This window comes from Ranitomeya variabilis, chromosome 8, assembly GCF_051348905.1.
Source record: "Ranitomeya variabilis isolate aRanVar5 chromosome 8, aRanVar5.hap1, whole genome shotgun sequence".
Lineage (NCBI taxonomy): Eukaryota > Metazoa > Chordata > Amphibia > Anura > Dendrobatidae > Ranitomeya > Ranitomeya variabilis.
The window spans coordinates 203,321,878-203,342,881 of record NC_135239.1 but is presented as its reverse complement, the minus strand read 5'-3'; the positions used below and the strand labels follow the sequence as shown (position 1 = coordinate 203,342,881).

The window sequence follows — 21,004 nt, the reverse complement described above, 5'->3', positions numbered from 1 at the left end:
ATTGGAGATTCTTAACCCTGTTTCCTTCCGTTTGGACCTCCCTGCATCCTTTTCTATTCATAACGTTTTTCATCGGTCATTATTGCGCAGGTATGAGGTACCGGTTGTGCCTTCCGTTGAGCCTCCTGCTCCGGTGTTGGTTGAGGGTGAGTTGGAGTACGTTGTGGAGAAAATCTTAGACTCTCGTGTTTCCAGACGGAGACTCCAGTATCTGGTCAAGTGGAAGGGATACGGCCAGGAGGATAATTCTTGGGTGAATGCATCTGATGTTCATGCCTCTGATCTGGTTCGTGCCTTTCATAGGGCCCATCCTGATCGCCCTGGTGGTTCTGGTGAGGGTTCGGTGCCCCCTCCTTGAGGGGGGGGTACTGTTGTGAATTTGGATTCTGGGCTCCCCCGGTGGCTACTGGTGGAATTGAACTGGTGTTTTCATCTTCTCTGTTCACCTGTTCCCATCAAGATGTGGGAGTCGCTATATAACCTTGCTGCTCTGTTAGTTGCTTGCCGGTCAATAATGTTATCAGAAGCCTCTCTGTGCTTGTTCCTGCTCCTAGACAACTACTAGATAAGTTGGACTCTTGTCCATGTTTGTTTTTGCATTTTTGTTCCAGTTCACAGCTGTAGTTTCGTTACTGTGTCTGGAAAGCTCTTGTGAACAGGAATTGCCACTCTGGTGTTATGAGTTAATGCCAGAGTTTTAAAGTAATTTCTGGATGGTGTTTTGATAGGGTTTTCAGCTGACCATGAAAGTGTCCTTTCTGTCTTCTGCTATGTAGTAAGTGGACCTCAAATTTGCTAAACCTATTTTCATACTACGTTTGTTATTTCATCTTAATTCACCGCCAATACATGTGGGGGGCCTCTGTCTCCTTTCGGGGTATTTCTCTAGAGGTGAGCTAGGACTGATATTTTCCTCTGCTAGCATTATTTAGTCCTCCGGCTGGTGCTGGGCATCTAGAATCAACGTAGGCATGCTACCCGGCCACTGCTAGTTGTGCGTTAGGTTTAGTTCATGGTCAGCTCAGTTCCCATCTTCCAAGAGCTAGTTCCTATATATGCTTATGCTATGTTCTCTTGCCATTGAGATCATGACACTATAAACTCCTCCAAGGTTTATCTGGGGCCCCTCCATAGTACAAAAACATCATCTATATATCTGACCCACATATCGATTTTTGATGTGTATTCAAGGTGGTCCTCCGAAAAGACGATGATATCCTCGCACCTGCCCAGGAACAGGTTTGCGTAGCCAGGCGCACAAGAATTGCTCATAGCCGTGCCCCTGAGCTGGTGGAAGGTCTGGCCATCAAATGTAAAGTAGTTATTCCTAAGTACAACGTCAAAGAGGGTTACCACCAACTCATTATGGGGTATTGTTGACCTCTCGTTGCAAGAAAATGTTCCACCCCCTGTATTAGTACTGTGTAGTAAAAGGGCCACGTCCCACATTTGTCCCAGAGGCCTGATAGTAGTTGTACATCTTGCAAGATATCTGAAGGAATATTAAGATTTGCACAAGTCCTCCTTTCTTTGTTTTTAAAGAACTTGTGCCACCTCAACTTCCTAACAAACAGGTTGACGTCCTTTATCATATCAAACATAGCGAAGTCTGATGTTGGTATAAACTACAGGCCCTTGCTGAGTACCGACATCTCTGCGGGGGTAATGTCTCTATCCGATATGTTTATGACCTGTAGTTCTCCTCCCTGTTGAAATTGTTCCAATTTCTTAGGGGGTATTCTCGGTCTAAAAAAACAGGTCTAGTGGTAGATGTGTGATACCTATTCCCTCTCAGATGCCCCCTATTTCTTCCCCTCTCTCGTCCCCTATTTGTTGATGGTCCTCCCTCAGCCTCCGATGCCTCCGTCTCAGTGGACGACAGATCCGTCCCTCTGTCTCTCCTGTCTAATCTATCCGTAAATCCTTGATAGATTTTATTGTCTTTGAAGTCCTGCAGGTCCCTCAGATATTGTTTATGCTTTCTCTCTTTTAATTTATACTGAAACCTTTCAATGGAGCTCTGCAATTGGCTCTCTTTTACCTTGATCTCAATGTGTTCTTTCAATTTGATATTCAATTTTTCCAAGTTGTTTTATTCCTCATTCACCAGAATCTGCATAAATCTTAGGGAACTGCAGGTAGCTTCCTTTTCCCACAAACTTAAAAGTTGTAGGTTTCTACATCTAGAGGCTGGGAGCAAAGTAATCCGTAGACCCCGAGGGACAATCCCTCCTTTGATGTAATTTTCCAAACTTTGCAATTTCATGGAATTGGAACCCATAGAAAACATTAGTGTTCCTGTAGCTGTGATCTTCACTGGCATAGAAGAGGCACATGCTCGACCTCCGCTGCATTCATTTTTATTCGGACTGTTGGAAAAAGTCCAACATAGTGCTTCCCTAATTCCAACAGATCCATCGACAATTACTGGGGTGGAGGACAAGCACCTTCAGGCAATGCATGATGGGACTCTGCAAAACCCACTTATTGGGATAGCTGGGGGATCCTATAAATTGCATATACAGTACCTTTCTCTTAGGACTAACCCTCTAAATTGGATCTCCAGTATCAGAAACATATGAACTGCTTTTTTTTCAGAAACAGTGCCACTCCAAAGCATGGGTTGTATCTGGTATTGCAACTCAGCCTTATTGAAGTGAATGGTGCTGAGCTGCAATACCACATACAACTCATGGGCATGGGTGGTGCTGTTTCTGAAAGAAAGCCACCATGTTTTTGGTAACCCTGGACAACCCTTTTAATGTAATTTAGAGCCCCTGCTGCCAGGTCAAAATTATTCAGTTGTTACTCTTATTTTATAGCTGCTACTCCCCTGAGTATTTTTGTTTTGTTTTATTCAAGTCCACTATACGGTTCCGGAGATATGAGCTTCTTTATTTAACGTCTCTAGGATCCTCTAGGGCGTGTCCTTAGGCTGTGCTGCATAATTATTTTGAGCCACACCCCTTTGTAAAGAACAGGAAAATTAACAGTAAATAAAAAGGCCCATAACTCTGGAACCGTATGGCGGATTTGAAAAAATAAAAAAATGGAATATTCAGGGGACCAGCAGGAATAACATAAGAGCAAAAACTGGACACTTTCACCTGGTGATAACGACAGTACATTTGAAAGCCACTCTCCATCCCACATGTAATGCCCCAAAACTGCCTAAAATGTCTCAATAATGCAAATTTTTAGAAACCACACCTGTTACGTAAGACCTCCCACATAAATAAAATGGACTGTTGAATGCTTACTTATATGTATACTTGCCTACAGGAGACCTCCAAGTGAAGCACTTTGCTGAAAAAGTTATGCATAACCCACTTGTACTTTTGTAAAGTTTAGTGGTGCCATGAGCTGGCTTTCAGGAGATTTTGGAAGGCTTTGGCAATGTCTGGGATAGTTGCCAACTCATCTGGGAGTCTGGGAAATATCCAATTTTTCCAGCAAAGTATGCCTATACATAGCCTTAAAGCAAGCAACAACAATCAGAGTTGGGGACAACAGTAACCATAAAGAGGGGATAGCGTAACAACATTTAAAGGCAGAACCAACCCTATTAGGAGGAGATTTGTTGTTACTCACGTGAGAGGCTTCTCCAGTTTGCTCCTCTGCGACCCAATGACTTCTCCAAGTGTGCAAAAGGCCTGACCCAAAAAGTCCTGAAGTGCAAGCACAGCAGATATAATAAAGAACCGTGACATTATGCTAAATCTACCAAGAGATTTAATATTTTTTAATTAATGACCCTAAAGTTACATGAAGGTCTAGGAATCATGGATTTCTATAACTAAATGCTCTGCTGATGAGTAGAAAATTTGTGTTTTTCATGTCACCAATTTTTACAAAATTGTGCAAAATTTAGTTGTTTTTTTTAATGAGTGTATTGCAGTTTGTGGACCATCTCTGTAAGAGAAATGTAGAATTACTGTATAATGCAATTATTTAAATTTTTTGGTCTCTGTTTAATAGACAGGGGACACCCCATATGACTTCCTAAATCCTAATTATTCATATTTGCATGAATATAAATGCCGCTGTCCTCCTGAATCCGGCAATGTTTTTCTTTTGTTCCTACTCCTCTCCGTTCTTGAGATATGGCCCCTTTTACCCTGTTTATAAATCTAGTCTTGTTACCAAGTGGGCGTGGTACCAAAGAACATGCCCACAGAAAAGAGAGGGACCCCACCCACTTGGATAACAATACTAGATTTATATACAGTGAAGAGGAGGCCATAACTCAGAAACGGAGAGGAGCAGGAAAAAAAGGAAAACGATGCCAGATTCAGGAGAACAGCGGCATTTACACCAGGTTTAAAAAAAAAAAAACAACACAATCATATTTCTGATATTTATGGCAAGTGACAGTTGTTTTTTAATTGAAATGTACAATCTATTTTTTTTTTTTTTAATATTAACTAGCACCAAATACTTTTTAATTTTTCTTTACATTTTTTGAATGCAGTTTAAAAAAAGCATGTTTTTTCTCCATCTGTATTATGAAAGTGGGCATTTTGCCTGGAGCTGCTGCTCTACTCTGATAACTGCATTTAGAGATATGCTTTATATCCGTTATATGGACCATAGGAAACCGGAAACCGGAGATGTTACATTTTATAAGTGGCCATCTTGATTGAGATGTTTTTAACAGCAGGAGGGGGAAGAGGTGAGCTGTGACAACAACAATTGTGCATGGTGGATTCTATGTTATCTACTGTATACAGAGGTGTTATCAGTCATTGTACAGGAGGAGGAGGTGAGCTGTAACATCACCTATTGTGAATGGTGGATCCTCTGTTATCTACTGTATATAGAGGTGTTATCAGTCATTGTACAGGAGGAGGAGGCGAGCTGTAACATCACCTATTGTGAATGGTGGATCCTCTGTTATCTACTGTATATAGAGGTGTTATCAGTCATTGTACAGGAGGAGGAGGCGAGCTGTAACATCACCTATTGTGAATGGTGGATCCTGTGTTATCTACTGTATATAGAGGTGTTATCAGTCATTGTACAGGAGGAGGAGGTGAGCTGTGATATCACCTATTGTGAATGGTGGATCCTGTGTTATCTACTGTATACAGAGGTGTTATCAGTCATTGTACAGGAGGAGGGGGTGAGCTGTGACATCACCTATTGTGAATGGTGGATCCTCTGTTATCTACTGTATATAGAGGTGTTATCAGTCATTGTACAGGAGGAGGAGGTGAGCTGTGACATCATCTATTGTGAATGGTGTATCTTGTGTTATCTACTGTATATAGAGGTGTTATCAGTCATTGTACAGGAGGAGGAGGAGGTGAGCTGTGACATCACCTATTGTGAATGGTGGATTCTGTGTTATCTACTGTATATAGAGGGGTTATCAATCATCGTAAAGAAGAGGGAGGAGGATTTCAGAGTAAAACATTCCAGTCTGAAACGCCAGGGGCAATGTCTGACTCGTGGTGTCTGTGGTTCAGGCACTATGATTCAGCTGTCAGGTTCACTTTATATTAGACAGGCGGCTGTCCATTATTTGGAAGGCTGTGTTATGCATGTAAACGAGGAGAGGAAAGTTCCCTCATTTCCATAGCCGAGCAGTCAGCTGAGAACAATCAGTTTTAACATGAATAATCTCCACCGATGCAGACAGGCCAGAAATAGAAAACCTAAAATTACAGCTAATGCAAATAAATTTGCGCAGGCTGTGATGTTTCAAAGATGCTGATTTCCTCTGAATCACTGAGCGGCTGCAGCGCTTCTTAGCATGAAAACATTTTGTTTCCTGAATCAGGCGGCTGCAGATAGGAACGGCTGGAGGGCCGGGTGGTGGGCGTTCACCCCGCTGATTTTGATGAATAGGCCTGATTTTGTATTTTCAAATAAGGATTAAATACCCCCGAGAAAGCAACTTGTTAACGGGATAAATTAGTGTAAAAGAGGGCGGGTTTATGCAAATATTGATTTCTGTTTCTTCACTGCCCAATTAAGGGTTATTAGTCGCAGACAGGAAAATAGACTTTTATTCCGAGAGTGGGAGGAAAGTTCTCACAAGAAATCCTTGAGATTATAGCACGCTGGAAATCAAAGTACGGTAGATGGAACGAAATCTATGGTTACTGGGTGCCCTGGTCACAGGGGTTTCTGCTCTGCACTTTGCAGCAGATTTGCAATTTCCAGCAGCACCCCCGCAGGAGAAGAAGAGCATTACACTCTGCAAATAAAAATCAATAAGATTTATGTTTAATGGAGGGGTATTTTGGGTGTTCCTTGTATTCAATGTATGCCCTGATTAATGATCCTAACTTCAGAAACCAATCCTTTATTTATTCAGAAATTTATATTAGGGCTTTTCAAATCAAAGGATTGCTCAAGAGTGACTCCAATAAGTGGATCCATCGCTATTATTAGTGTTTTTTCCTGTCTTAAATTTTTATTTTTCCTGTTACAGCAATTAATAATTTTAGGGGGAGTTTTTGACAGCTTTTTGTTTTCATTCCCACTGAACTGACTTGAACTTACAATTATAGATGAGCGAATCTGGAGAAATTTATATTCAGAAGATTTGCTCAATAGTACAATAAACATAGGAGGAGGCCTAGTGAGAACCGGGTGGACTAAAAAGACCGAACCAGAGGGTGCTATCTTCGTGACAGGACCGTGATGGTGGGGAACTGCTTCAAAGGAACAGGGGAGGGGTGAGGAAAGTATACCGTAATGATTAATACTCAAAAACAAATCTAGTCGGCGGCCTATTTGCTGAAATATAGACAATTTTGGGGGGAAATTCGAAGCAAATCTGATTGGCTTTCAATGGATTTGCTCATCGGTACTTGGTACAATACAATATAATGCTTCTGTAATAGTCTATTAGTAGGAGTACTAAAATGGCAGGTCTGGGGCCTTCACTGGGCCTCTGCTGCCATGACAACCCATTAGCATCTATTAGTAGAAGTACTAAAACGGCAGGTCTGGGGCCTTCACTAGGCCTCTGCTCCCATGACAACCCATTAACATCTCATGATTGTAATGGTGGAACATATGTTTTCCCAATGATCAAATGCTTAAATTTGACATGAAATGAGTTGCCCACTTTATCTTTATTATAATAAGAGTGTTGGGGACATGATTTTGTGGTACTTTGTAATATATTACAGACTCTCCTTCCACTTTTGTACAGATTCCAAATGGCGTCTGATGTAGGACCATGTGACCAGATATGTCCATTTAGCCTCCTCCAATTGTAAAAACAGAAGATTTCTTTAATCTTAGGAGAAATTGGACACGTCACGTGTTTCTCCATCAGCTGAGAAAAGGAGCCCAGTACAGTCTGTGAAGAAGGCAGAGAACCTGTATTAAGTATACATTAGGAAATGCCAAAAAATCATGTCTCCGTGTACAGAAAAAGAAAAAAATCCCTTAAAATCAGAGGATCACACAGTGCATCAATGGGTCGGCCATTCAAGCCCCTATGCTTGACAGAGTTATTTTTAATGGGCCCCATCGCGCTGCTGTCATTGAAGAGGCGGCGTCTCTCTTCATTGCTATGGCAGCTCAAAAAAATTTTAAAACGCACTTGCTGCAGCTGCCGGGGCATGCTGGGTGTTGTAGTATCACAACAGATTAAGCAGGGCCAACTCCAGGTTTATGCGGGCCTTGTGCCTCAGTGGGCCCCTCTTTGCTTTCGATTTTTACTCCTCTCCTCCTAAGAGTTATAACTTTTTTATTGTTCATTCGATAGATTTATATCAAGGTTTATTTTGACTGTAGGTTTTATCAGTACAACTTTGGGGTCTAAAATTACCGTTCTGCTATGATGCCCACCCACAGGCTTTATAAGTGTACAAACATGGCAGATTAACCCCTCAACCAGCAATCACGTTGTACTGGGACAGGAAAGGACATTTTTTCCTATTTCCAACCTCTTAAATGCTGCTTTTATGATTAGCGGCTTTGTACTTTATCTTGTTTTGCTGGTATTAAAATGACTCCTACTCCTATCATTGTCCAATAACGCGACCGTTGATAAGCCGGGTATTATCTCAGCTCACACTTTACTTATTGATTCCTTGCGGCTTATTAGCCAGGACAGTTTCCTAACCTCCAGATAATCACTCTGCATTACAGCTGAAGCAGGATCTGGAGTCGCCACGTTCCCTGCGCTGCTCTATATATAGCCAGCAATCATTATGGAAGAGCCCTCTCTCCCCACAACTTGTACTGCGTCTTCAGTTCTCTACGCCAAGCACACCCACCGCATCCCCCAGCAGAAAACAAGAAATGTCCTCGAAAGCCTTGAAGGTGTCTCCGGAACAAGTTTGCTCATATAATTCCTTAATCTACTTTCCAGTAGCATCAATAGTTACGTGTTCGGAGAAACCTCCAGAAGACAATATAATGAGAGCAAAATAATTGTATCATATATGGTGAAACTGAGCAACGAGTCAGCAGGAGTATACTTATATTGGAGGTGGCACACAAAATTATACGGATATTGGAAGGCAGGTTTCGTCTAAATGCAGTCAATAAGATAGATAGATGATAGATAGAAGATAGATAGAAAGAAAGAAAAAAATGGAAAGAAAGATGAAGGAGAAAAAAAGACGGAAGATGGGGGAGGAGAAAAAAGAAGGAAAGAGGGAAGAAAGATGACAAAGGAGTGAAAGGACAGAAGAGAGAGGAGAAAACGAATAAAGAAGAGAGAAGAAAAGAAAGAAAAAGAGGGAAGACAGATGAGAGAGGAAAAAAAGGAATAAAGAAGAGAGAAGAAAGAAAGAAAGAAAGAAAGAAAGAAAGAGAAAGAAAGAAGAGGAACAAGAGGGAACACAGATGAGAGAGAAAGAAACAAAGAAAGAAAAAAAAGAAATAAAGAAAAAAGAAAGATGATGGAGGAAAAAGGGAAGAAAGACAAGCGAGATAAAGAATGAAAGAAAGAAAAATAGATGAGGTAGGAAAAAGAGGGAAGAAAGATGATAAACAAAGGAAGAAAGAGAAATAAAGAAATGAGGGAGGAAAATAGGGAAAAAAGATAAAAGAAAGAAAGGAGAGAAAGAAAGAATCAGAGAAAGAAGGAAAGAAAAAAAAATAGTTTTATAAATCCAATTCTGATCAGATGTGTTTAACAAAACAGAAATGTACCTTCTGTGGTTCCAATTTATGTGATGCAAAAAAAGAAATCATGACACCAGGGATTAACGATCAGAATAAATTATGCTCTGCATACCTGTATATATCCGTATACATCGGCATGCAGTATATCCGTATACTTTAGTATATATCCGTATAAATGGGCATGCAGTATATCCGTATACTTTAGTATATATCCATATACATTGGCATGCAGTATATCCGTATACTTTAGTATATATCCGTATAAATCGGCATGCAGTATATCCGTATACTTTAGTATATATCCATATACATTGGCATGCAGTATATCCGTATACTTTAGTATATATCCGTATACATTGGCATGCAGTATATCCGTATACTTTAGTACTTTAGTATATATCTGTATACATCGGCATGCAGTATATCCATATACTTTAGTATATATCCGTATACATTGGCATGCAGTATATCCGTATTCTTTAGTATATATCCGTATACATCAACATGCAGTATATCCGTATACTTTAGTATATATCCGTATACATCGGCATGCAGTATATCCGTATACTTTAGTATATATCCGTATACATCGGCATGCAGTATATCCGTATACTTTAGTATATATCCGTATAAATCGGCATGCAGTATATCTGTATACTTTAGTATATATCCATATACATTGGCATGCAGTATATCCATATACTTCAGTATATATCCGTATACATCGACATGCAGTATATCCGTATTAATCACCATTATTCGTGTATATCATTATATATCTCTACACATCAGCATGCAGTATATCTGTATATATCAGAATGTATCTGTGCTCATCACTATATAGCTGTACACAGTCGCATACAGTATATATGTATACATCAGTATATATCTGTGTACATCAGTATAGATCTGTATACATCAGCATATATGTGTATACACGGGTTATGTTTAGCATGCCGGGCGGAGGGTGTCAGCTGCGAGTTATGAAATGATGGACGACTAAGTAAAAACCTAATTAGCAATCATGACTGCGCTACTCACGTGTTTTGATATATTGCAGCTTCGAGAGTCCACGTTGAACCTGAAGAGAAACAACATTTAATGTGAGATTTACCGAATCGATCTTTTATGGAGTTAATAATGTGTAATAGTTGTTATATAAGCCAATATGGAGATATACTGGTTATATATGGTGGTTTACTGGTTTATATTTGGAGGTATACTGCCTAGATAAGGAGACATACTGGAACATATGGAGATATATAGGTATATTGGTACAGTATATAGAGGTATTCTTGTTATATGTGTAGGTATACTGGTTATATATAGTTAGACTGGTTATAGTTGAAGGTATACTGGTTGGATATAGAAATATACTGGTGATATGGAGGTATATTGGTTAGATATGGAAATCTACTGGTACACATGGAGATAAACTGGTTATATATGTAGGTCTACTGGTCAAATATAAAGGTATACTGGTTATATGGAAGAATACTGCTTATACATGGAGGTTTACTGGTTCTATTTAAGGGTATACAGCTATATATTTAGCGGTATACTGTTAATATAATGATATATACTGTCTTTATACATACAGTTATACAAGATTTGCGGTTTATATGAGTTTTACTAGGAATATTGGGGTATATTATATATGTGGTAGCAAGAAAGTATACACTATATATAGGGATCTACTGTACATAGATATATTGGTGACATGCTGGTGTATGTGGCGGTATATAAGGCTATATCAATGTATAGTAGCTGTATGATATGAAGATGTATGGCGTACAGGGTTAAATGAAGTCGTGGGCTGGAGCACATGTTCTTCCTGTGTGGTAATGTATGGTGTGGTGCGGTAATATGCATGATTGTACGGAATTGCATCTAATAAATGACTATATTGTAGATCTACGCTATTTTTCACCTGCTTACATGTTTCTCGTGCAGGGTTTACTTTGTTAGTAACCTTGCTCTGCACCTTATATGTCTTATTGGTCTTGTTCCACAGCATTTAATATAAATTATTAATATATACAGTGAAAAATACATGTGTCTTCAGGCGAAACAGCCACATGCTACGTGTGCTGGCCATTTATCCTGAGAGAGTCAAGTAGGTGATCCCGGCCGCAAGACAAGCCTGTCATAAATGTATTAAGGGCTACGTATGATTCATCTCCCCGGTGAGGAGGGCCCGATGGTTATGGAGCTGACGGAGCTTCTTAATTAAATGTAATCATGAGATACCTTTAAATTACGGAGATTTCTCCTTCCCAGCTCTCTGAGAAACAATTAGACGCCCAATATTTCCGCAAAGGGGGCAATTTGCTAATTCCTTGGCGTCCACAGATAGTTGTGAATCACCGTCACTGCTCTGCCAGTGGGCATTGTGTCCTCTCTGCCAGGCACAGATTACAAATCTCAATTTTTTTTGCTTCACAAGAAAAATATATATTAAAGGGATTATTCAGGATTAGAAAAAAAGTCCTATGTCTAACTAAAAAATAAAAACAGCGCCACTATTGTGCAAAGGTTGCATCTGGTACTGCAATTAAGGCACTTGAATGAGCTGCAAATACCAGACACATCATAAGGAGGACTGGCAGTGTTTTTTTAGAGGGATGGGGAGGTTGTGATGGACTTGTTTTTCTGCATCCCATATATCACAGCTCTGTATAGGGCCCATATTAGTCCTAGGCACACACACTAGGACCTTCCTTGTAGGAAGCATGGGAAAAACATGGACTCCAATCCAGGACTTCCAGCCGCTCTGTTAGGATGCAATATGAAGAATGGGAGGGTGCGACTCAATGAATATGGCAGCCAAAAAATTACTAGGTGCTCTGTTATTGGTACTGCCAAACCAGAACGATAAGGGATATATACTCAACCAACCAGCGTGTCCTTCTACAGAAAATATTGGTCAATGACTACTTCCAGGGGACTTCTTTGAGTCTTCTGGGCCTAACAAGAAAATTGTTTTATGGTCCCTTAAAGACTATGTAACACGAGTCTAAATCAGGTCTATCAAAAGTAAAACTGAGTCCACCCTGTGTCCCCTCTGTACACTTTCCTACCCAAAGGAAGACGAGCTGGTCCATGTTTGGCCATATCCTTGTAGGACAAAAGACACAATGATCCTACGGTCGACACTATGATCCTATGGTCAACTCTTCCCCAGGATTGCAGTCACCCCAGAACCCATGGAGAAGTATAAAGTGCTGAGGTTTTTACCATCCAATGCCAACGTAAGATGCATGGATCATATCTCTAAGACCCCCATACTCATAGAAGAAAAGTTGGTCAAAAAAGACTATCTAATGCAGGGGTCTCAAACTGCATTCCTCGAGGGCCACAAACCGTGCGTGTTTTCAAGATTTCCTTAGCATTGCACTACGTTCCAGAATCATTATCTGTGCAGGTGATTAAATTATCACCTGTGCAATACAAGGAAATCCTGAAAACATGACCAGTTTGCGGCCCTTGAGGAATGCAGCTTGAGACTTCTGAAATGAATATGGGCACTGTTGTGAATTTGCTTTTTGCTCCCTCTAGTGGTTACTAGTTTTTTGACTCTGGTTTTTCTGTCATTCCTTTTATCCGCACCTGGGTCGTTAGTTAGGGGTGTTGCTATATAAGCTCCCTGGACCTTCAGTTCAATGCCTGGCAACGTAGTTATCAGAACTAGTCTGCTGTGCTCTTGTCTACTGATCCTGGTTCCAGTTATATCAGCTAAGTCTGCCTTTTGCTTTTTGCTATTTGTTTTGGTTTTGTATTTTTGTCCAGCTTGTTCCAATCTATATCCTGACCTTTGCTGGAAGCTCTAGGGGGCTGGTGTTCTCCCCCCGGACCGTTAGACGGTTCGGGGGTTCTTGAATTTCCAGTGTGGATTTTGATAGGGTTTTTGTTGACCATATAAGTTACCTTTCTTTATTCTGCTATCAGTAAGCGGGCCTCTCTGTGCTAAACCTGGTTCATTTCTGTGTTTGTCATTTCCTCTTACCTCACCGTCATTACTTGTGGGGGGCTTCTATCCAGCTTTGGGGTCCCCTTCTCTGGAGGCAAGAAAGGTCTTTGTTTTCCTCTACTAGGGGTAGCTAGATTCTCCGGCTGGCGCGTGTCATCTAGAATCAACGTAGGAATGATCCCCGGCTACTTCTAGTGTTGGCGTTAGGAGTAGATATATGGTCAACCCAGTTACCACTGCCCTATGAGCTGGATTTTTGTATTCTGCAGACTTCCACGTTCCTCTGAGACCCTCGCCATTGGGGTCATAACAGTTTGCCAGGCCAGTATTAAATGTTTAATGCATTGCAGAAGAGGGATTATAAGAAAGAAGATTCTGAGTTTTTTTTTTCTCCTTCCCCTTTACCTCAGAGTGGCTATGCTTGCTGCAGACATGAATGTCCAGACCTTGATTACAAGTGTGGACCAGCTGGCTACTCGTGTGCAGGGCATACAAGACTATGTTATCAGAAATCCTAGGTCAGAACCTAAAATACCGATTCCTGAACTGTTTTCCGGAGACAGGTTTAAGTTTAGGAATTTCGTGAATAATTGTAAATTGTTTTTGTCCCTGAGACCCTGTTCATCTGGAGATTCTGCTCAGCAAGTTAAAATTGTGATTTCGTTCTTACGGGGCGACCCTCAGGATTGGGCTTTTTCGCTGGCGCCAGGAGATCCGGCATTGGCTGATCTTGATGCGTTTTTTCTGGCGCTCGGTTTACTTTATGAGGAACCCAATCTTGAGATTCAGGCAGAAAAGGCCTTGCTGGCTATGTCTCAGGGGCAGGACGAGGCTGAAGTGTATTGCCAAAAATTTCGGAAATGGTCCGTGCTGACACATTGGAACGAGTGTGCACTGGCCGCTAATTTTAGAAATGGCCTTTCTGAAGCCATTAAGAATGTTATGGTGGGTTTTCCCATTCCCACAGGTCTGAATGATACTATGGCACTGGCTATTCAAATTGACCGGCGGTTGCGGGAGCGCAAAACCGCAAATTCCCTCATGGTGTTGTCTGAACAGACACCTGATTTATTGCAATGTGATAGAATCCTGACTAGAAATGAGCGGAAAATTCATAGACGCCGGAATGGCTTGTGCTACTACTGTGGTGATTCTACACATGTTATCTCAGCATGCTCTAAACGTATAGCTAAGGTTGTTAGTCCTGTCACCGTTGGTAATTTGCAACCTAAATTTATTCTGTCTGTAACTTTGATTTGCTCACTGTCATCTTATCCTGTCATGGCGTTTGTAGATTCAGGTGCTGCCCTGAGTCTCATGGATCTCTCATTTGCTAAGCGCTGTGGATTTACTCTTGAACCATTAGAAAATCCTATTCCTCTTAGGGGTATTGATGCTACACCATTGGCAGCAAATAAACCGCAGTATTGGACTCAGGTTACCATGTGCATGACTCCTGAACACCGCGAGGTGATACGTTTCCTGGTTTTACATAAAATGCATGATTTGGTTGTTTTAGGGCTGCCATGGTTACAGACCCATAATCCAGTCCTGGACTGGAAGGCTATGTCAGTCTCAAGTTGGGGCTGTCGTGGTATTCATGAGGATTCCCTGCCTGTGTCTATTGCTTTTTCTACGCCTTCGGAAGTTCCGGAGTATTTGTCTGATTATCAGGATGTCTTCAGTGAGTCTGAGTCCAGTGCACTGCCTCCTCATAGGGACTGTGACTGTGCTATAGATTTGATCCCAGGCAGTAAATTTCCTAAGGGAAGACTGTTTAATCTGTCGGTACCTGAACATACCGCTATGCGTTCATATATCAAGGAGTCTCTGGAAAAAGGACATATTCGTCCGTCTTCTTCCCCTCTTGGTGCGGGATTCTTTTTTGTGGCAAAAAAGGACGGATCTTTGAGACCTTGTATTGATTATCGGCTTTTGAATAAGATCACTGTCAAATTTCAGTATCCTTTACCGCTGTTGTCTGACTTGTTTGCCCGGATTAAGGGTGCCAAGTGGTTCACCAAGATAGACCTTCGTGGTGCGTACAACCTTGTGCGCATTAAGCAAGGTGATGAATGGAAAACCGCATTCAATACGCCCGAAGGTCATTTTGAGTACTTGGTGATGCCTTTTGGGCTCTCCAATGCGCCTTCAGTTTTTCAGTCCTTTATGCATGACATTTTCCGGAAGTATCTGGATAAATTTTTGATTGTTTATCTGGATGATATTTTGTTTTTTTCTGATAATTGGGATTCGCATGTGGAGCAGGTCAGGTTGGTCTTTAAAATTTTGCGTGAAAATTCTTTGTTTGTCAAGGGCTCAAAGTGTCTCTTTGGTGTACAGAAGGTTCCCTTTTTGGGGTTCATTTTTTCCCCTTCTGCTGTGGAGATGGACCCAGTCAAGGTCCGAGCTATTCTTGATTGGACTCAGCCCTCGTCAGTTAAGAGTCTTCAGAAGTTCTTGGGCTTCGCCAACTTCTACCGTCGTTTTATCGCTAATTTTTCTAGCATTGTGAAACCTTTGACGGATATGACCAAGAAGGGCTCCGATGTAGCTAACTGGGCTCCTGCTGCCGTGGAGGCTTTCCAGGAGTTGAAACGCCGGTTTACTTCGGCGCCTGTTTTGTGCCAGCCTGACGTCTCACTTCCCTTTCAGGTTGAGGTGGATGCTTCGGAGATTGGGGCAGGGGCCGTTTTGTCGCAGAGAGGCCCTGGTTGCTCTGTTATGAAACCTTGTGCCTTTTTCTCTAGGAAGTTTTCGCCTGCCGAGCGAAATTATGATGTGGGCAATCGGGAGTTGTTGGCCATGAAGTGGGCATTTGAGGAGTGGCGTCATTGGCTCGAGGGTGCTAAGCATCGTGTGGTGGTCTTGACTGATCACAAAAATCTGATGTATCTCGAGTCTGCTAAACGCCTTAATCCGAGACAGGCCCGCTGGTCATTGTTTTTCTCCCGCTTTGATTTTGTTGTCTCGTATTTACCAGGTTCAAAGAATGTGAAGGCCGATGCTCTTTCTAGGAGCTTTGTGCCTGATGCTCCTGGAGTCGCTGATCCTGTTGGTATTCTTAAAGATGGAGTTATCTTGTCAGCTATTTCTCCGGATCTGCGACGTGTGTTGCAGAGATTTCAGGCTGATAGGCCTGAGTCTTGTCCACCTGACAGACTGTTTGTCCCGGATAAGTGGACCAGCAGAGTCATTTCCGAGGTTCATTCCTCGGTGTTGGCAGGTCACCCGGGAATTTTTGGCACCAGAGATCTGGTGGCCAGGTCCTTTTGGTGGCCTTCCTTGTCAAAGGATGTGCGGTCATTTGTGCAGTCCTGTGGGACTTGTGCTCGAGCTAAGCCTTGCTGTTCTCGTGCCAGCGGTTTGCTCTTGCCCTTGCCTGTCCCGAAGAGACCTTGGACACATATCTCCATGGATTTCATTTCTGATCTTCCGCTATCTCAGGGCATGTCCGTTATCTGGGTGATATGTGATCGCTTCTCCAAGATGGTCCATTTGGTTCCTTTGCCTAAGCTGCCTTCCTCTTCCGATCTGGTTCCTGTGTTTTTCCAGAACGTGGTTCGTTTGCACGGCATCCCTGAGAATATTGTGTCAGACAGAGGATCCCAGTTTGTTTCCAGGTTCTGGCGATCCTTTTGTAGTAGGATGGGCATTGATTTGTCGTTTTCGTCTGCTTTCCATCCTCAGACTAATGGACAGACGGAGCGAACCAATCAGACTTTGGAGGCTTATTTGAGGTGTTTTGTCTCTGCTGATCAGGACGATTGGGTGACATTCTTGCCGTTGGCTGAGTTTGCCCTTAATAATCGGGCTAGTTCCGCCACCTTGGTTTCGCCTTTTTTCTGCAACTCTGGTTTCCATCCTCGCTTTTCTTCGGGTCATGTGGAGCCTTCTGACTGTCCTGGGGTGGATTCTGTGGTGGATAGGTTGCAGCAGATCTGGAATCATGTGGTGGACAACTTGAAGTTGTCACAGGAGAAGGCTCAGCGCTTTGCCAACCGCCGCCGCGGTGTGGGTCCCCGACTACGCGTTGGGGATTTGGTGTGGCTTTCTTCCCGCTTTGTTCCTATGAAGGTCTCCTCTCCCAAATTTAAACCTCGTTTTATTGGGCCTTACAAGATATTGGAAATCCTTAATCCTGTATCTTTTCATCTGGATCTTCCTGTGTCGTTTGCTATTCACAATGTATTTCATAGGTCCTTGTTGCGGCGGTACATTGTGCCTGTAGTTCCTTCTGCTGAGCCTCCTGCTCCGGTGTTGGTTGAGGGCGAGTTGGAGTACGTGGTGGAGAAGATCTTGGATTCTCGCCTCTCCAGGCGGAGGCTTCAGTACCTGGTCAAGTGGAAGGGCTATGGTCAGGAGGATAATTCCTGGGTGGTCGCCTCTGATGTTCATGCGGCCGATTTAGTTCGTGCCTTTCATGCCGCTCATCCTGATCGCCCTGGTGGTCGTGGTGAGGGTTCGGTGACCCCTCACTAAGGGGGGGGGTACTGTTGTGAATTTGCTTTTTGCTCCCTCTAGTGGTTACTATTTTTTTGACTCTGGTTTTTCTGTCATTCCTTTTATCCGCACCTGGGTCGTTAGTTAGGGGTGTTGCTATATAAGCTCCCTGGACCTTCAGTTCAATGCCTGGCAACGTAGTTATCAGAGCTAGTCTGCTGTGCTCTTGTCTACTGATCCTGGTTCCAGTTATATCAGCTAAGTCTGCCTTTTGCTTTTTGCTATTTGTTTTGGTTTTGTATTTTTGTCCAGCTTGTTCCAATCTATATCCTGACCTTTGCTGGAAGCTCTAGGGGGCTGGTGTTCTCCCCCCGGACCGTTAGACGGTTCGGGGGTTCTTGAATTTCCAGTGTGGATTTTGATAGGGTTTTTGTTGACCATATAAGTTACCTTTCTTTATTCTGCTATCAGTAAGCGGGCCTCTCTGTGCTAAACCTGGTTCATTTCTGTGTTTGTCATTTCGTCTTACCTCACCGTCATTACTTGTGGGGGGCTTCTATCCAGCTTTGGGGTCCCCTTCTCTGGAGGCAAGAAAGGTCTTTGTTTTCCTCTACTAGGGGTAGCTAGATTCTCCGGCTGGCGCGTGTCATCTAGAATCAACGTAGGAATGATCCCCGGCTACTTCTAGTGTTGGCGTTAGGAGTAGATATATGGTCAACCCAGTTACCACTGCCCTATGAGCTGGATTTTTGTATTCTGCAGACTTCCACGTTCCTCTGAGACCCTCGCCATTGGGGTCATAACAGGGCACTTCTCGACTTTCAACTAACAGATGATGACACGGAATAGAAGAATTGGTCTCAGCCAGCCAGCCAGCCACTGATTGGCTGCAGTATTCACTTGACACAACAATGTCCCATCACCCACTAGGAAAAGCATCATCGACATTGCCGGAACAGTGCCACTGTGGAAAGAGAGTATCTCCTGTTTCCATTTCCTATAGAGTCATGAATTGATCCAGCAGTGGACAACCCCTGTAAACGAACTTTCTGTCCACAGAGATAAGTCATGATACTTTTATGTCCGCATCCTCCCATATATATATATACATACCAGCCGGCCTCGTACAGTCTGCATAGACTATATATATATATATATATACACACTGCCTAAAAAAAATAAAGGGAACACTTAAACAACAGAATATAACTCCAAGTAAATCAAACTTCTGTGAAATCAGACTGTCCACTTAGGAAGCAACACTGATTGACAGTCAATTTCACATGCTGTTGTGCAAATGGAATGGACACCTGGTGGAAATTATTGGCAATTATCAAGACACACTCAATAAAGGAGCGGTTCTGCAGGTGGGGACCACAGACCACATCTCAGTACCAATGCTTTCTGGCTGATGTTTTGGTCACTTTTGAATGTTGGTTGTGCTTTCACATTCGTGGTAGCATGAGATGGACTCTACAACCCACACAAGTGGCCCAGGTAGTGCAGCTCATCCAGGATGGCACATCAATGCGAGCTGTGGCAAGATTTTGCTGTGTCAGTCAGTGTAGTGTCCAAAGGCTGGAGGCACTACCAGGTTGGATGGACAAACCAGCATATGGTCTCACAAGGGGTCTGAGGATCTCATCTCGGTACCTAATGGCAGTGAGGCTACCTCTAGCGAGCACATGGAGGGCTGTTCGGCCCTCCAAAGAAATGCCACCCCACACCATTACTGACCCACTACCAAACCGGTCATGCTGAAGGATGTTGCAGGCAGCAGATCGCTCTCCACGGCATCTCCAGACTCTGTCACATCGGTCACATGTCCTCAGTGTGAACCTGCTTTCATCTGGCGAATTTGCCAATCCTGGTGTTCTGTGGCAAATGTCAAGCGTCCTGCACGGTGTTGGGCTGTTAGTACAACCCCCATCTGTGGACATCGAGCACACAGACCATCCTCATGGAGTCGGTTTCTAACCATTTGTGCAGATGCATGCACATTTGTGGCCTGCTGGAGGTCATTTTGCAGGGCTCTGGCAGTGCTCCTCCTGTTCCTCCTTGCACAAAGGCTAAGGTAGCAGTTCTGCTTCTGGGTTGTTGCCCTCCTATGGCCCCCTCCACATCTCCTGGTGTACTGGCATGCCTCCTAGTAGCGCCTCCAGCCTCTGGACACTACGCTGACAGACACAGCAATCCTTCTTGCGACAGCTCGCATTGATGTGCCATCCTGGATGAGCTGCACTACCTAAGCCACCTGTGTGGGTTGTAGAGTCCGCCTCATGCTACCACGAGAGTGAAAGGACAACCAACATTCAAAAGTGTCCAAAACATCAGCCAGAAAACATTGGTACTGAGATGTAGTCTGTGGTCCCCACCTGCAGAACCACTCCTTTATTGAGTGTATCTTGATAATTGCCAATAATTTCCATCTGTTGTCTATTCCATTTGTACAACAGCATGTGAAATTGATTGTCAGTCAGTGTTGCATATATATATATTGTGGTGTAGTGACCACTGTGGCAGCTAGGGGGCGCTGTGTGTGCTCCTTGGGATATGCATGGAGGCATATCTGTTGTGATAATGGTGGTAAAACAGTGACTGGCAGTGTTGTGAATGGCCGATATGTGTCACAGAGGGAGTATGCATGGTAAGTCTGATGCAATGTTGTTCTGGGACCTGTAGTCCCTCACGAGTGTGTATATCTATGGTGTAGTTGTAAGGGAGACTTACTAGGCTAGTTGTGTGAGATGGGCGGGACAAACTAGGCACACATCCACGCTCTCACCTGTGGGAGTGGTTAGTACTATATAATGTGACTGAGGGATGGTCACATGGGCTCTGAGTGTGGATCTGAATGGTCTGTGCTGGAAGGTCCTGGAGAGAGCCCCATGTGTTGGGAGTGTCGGCTCCCTGAAGAGCACAAGACAGGGGCTCTGGACTTCGCACAGACCAGACTGTGGAACGGATGGAGATCCGTGTTGTACTGACCGGGGTCAGAGTGAGAATGTCGGAAGGATGCCTCTGAGGAGGAGAGGTATCCGAGAACCTGTGCGGCAATGGCAGGTAACGAATGGAGATTTGTGTTGTACTGACCGGGGTCAGAGAAAAGGAAATACAGAGTGTGAATGTCTGCAGGATGCATCTAAGGAAGAGAGGTATCCGAGGACCTGTGCGGCACCCACAGGTAATGGGAAGGAACCGTGTTGTACTGACCGGGGTCAGAGTGAAAGGAAGAGAGAGACATTGTGTATGGGGCACCTCTGAGGCCAAGAGGTGTCCAGGAACCCATGAAGGTTGCCAATGGGTAACGGTCTGAAAACCGGGTGTAATGCTGACCGGGGTCAGAGATGAACTGTGGTAAAGTTGAATATGTCCAGATACTGTTCAAGCTGTTCCTGTGGATGTGGTTTATGTTGTGTTGTGCGAAATAAACTTAAGAGACTGTGTTTTTGATAGAAAACCGTGCCTGAGTGCATTAATCCCGTGCCAAGC

At 43.2% G+C, this 21,004-nt stretch overlaps 1 protein-coding gene across 2 annotated transcripts in view; it reads right to left on the bottom strand.

Annotated features, from left to right (window-relative positions):
• CPNE9 (copine family member 9) overlaps positions 1–21,004 on the bottom strand; it is a 262,960-nt gene that overhangs the window by 144,473 nt on the left and 97,483 nt on the right. For both annotated transcript variants that reach the window (XM_077276307.1, XM_077276308.1), the window contains 2 exons: positions 10,141–10,180; positions 3,592–3,668 (listed from right to left, as the gene is read on the bottom strand). In XM_077276307.1, coding sequence (XP_077132422.1) covers positions 3,592–3,668; positions 10,141–10,180 — 117 coding nt within the window. The remainder of the gene's footprint in view (positions 1–3,591; positions 3,669–10,140; positions 10,181–21,004) is intronic.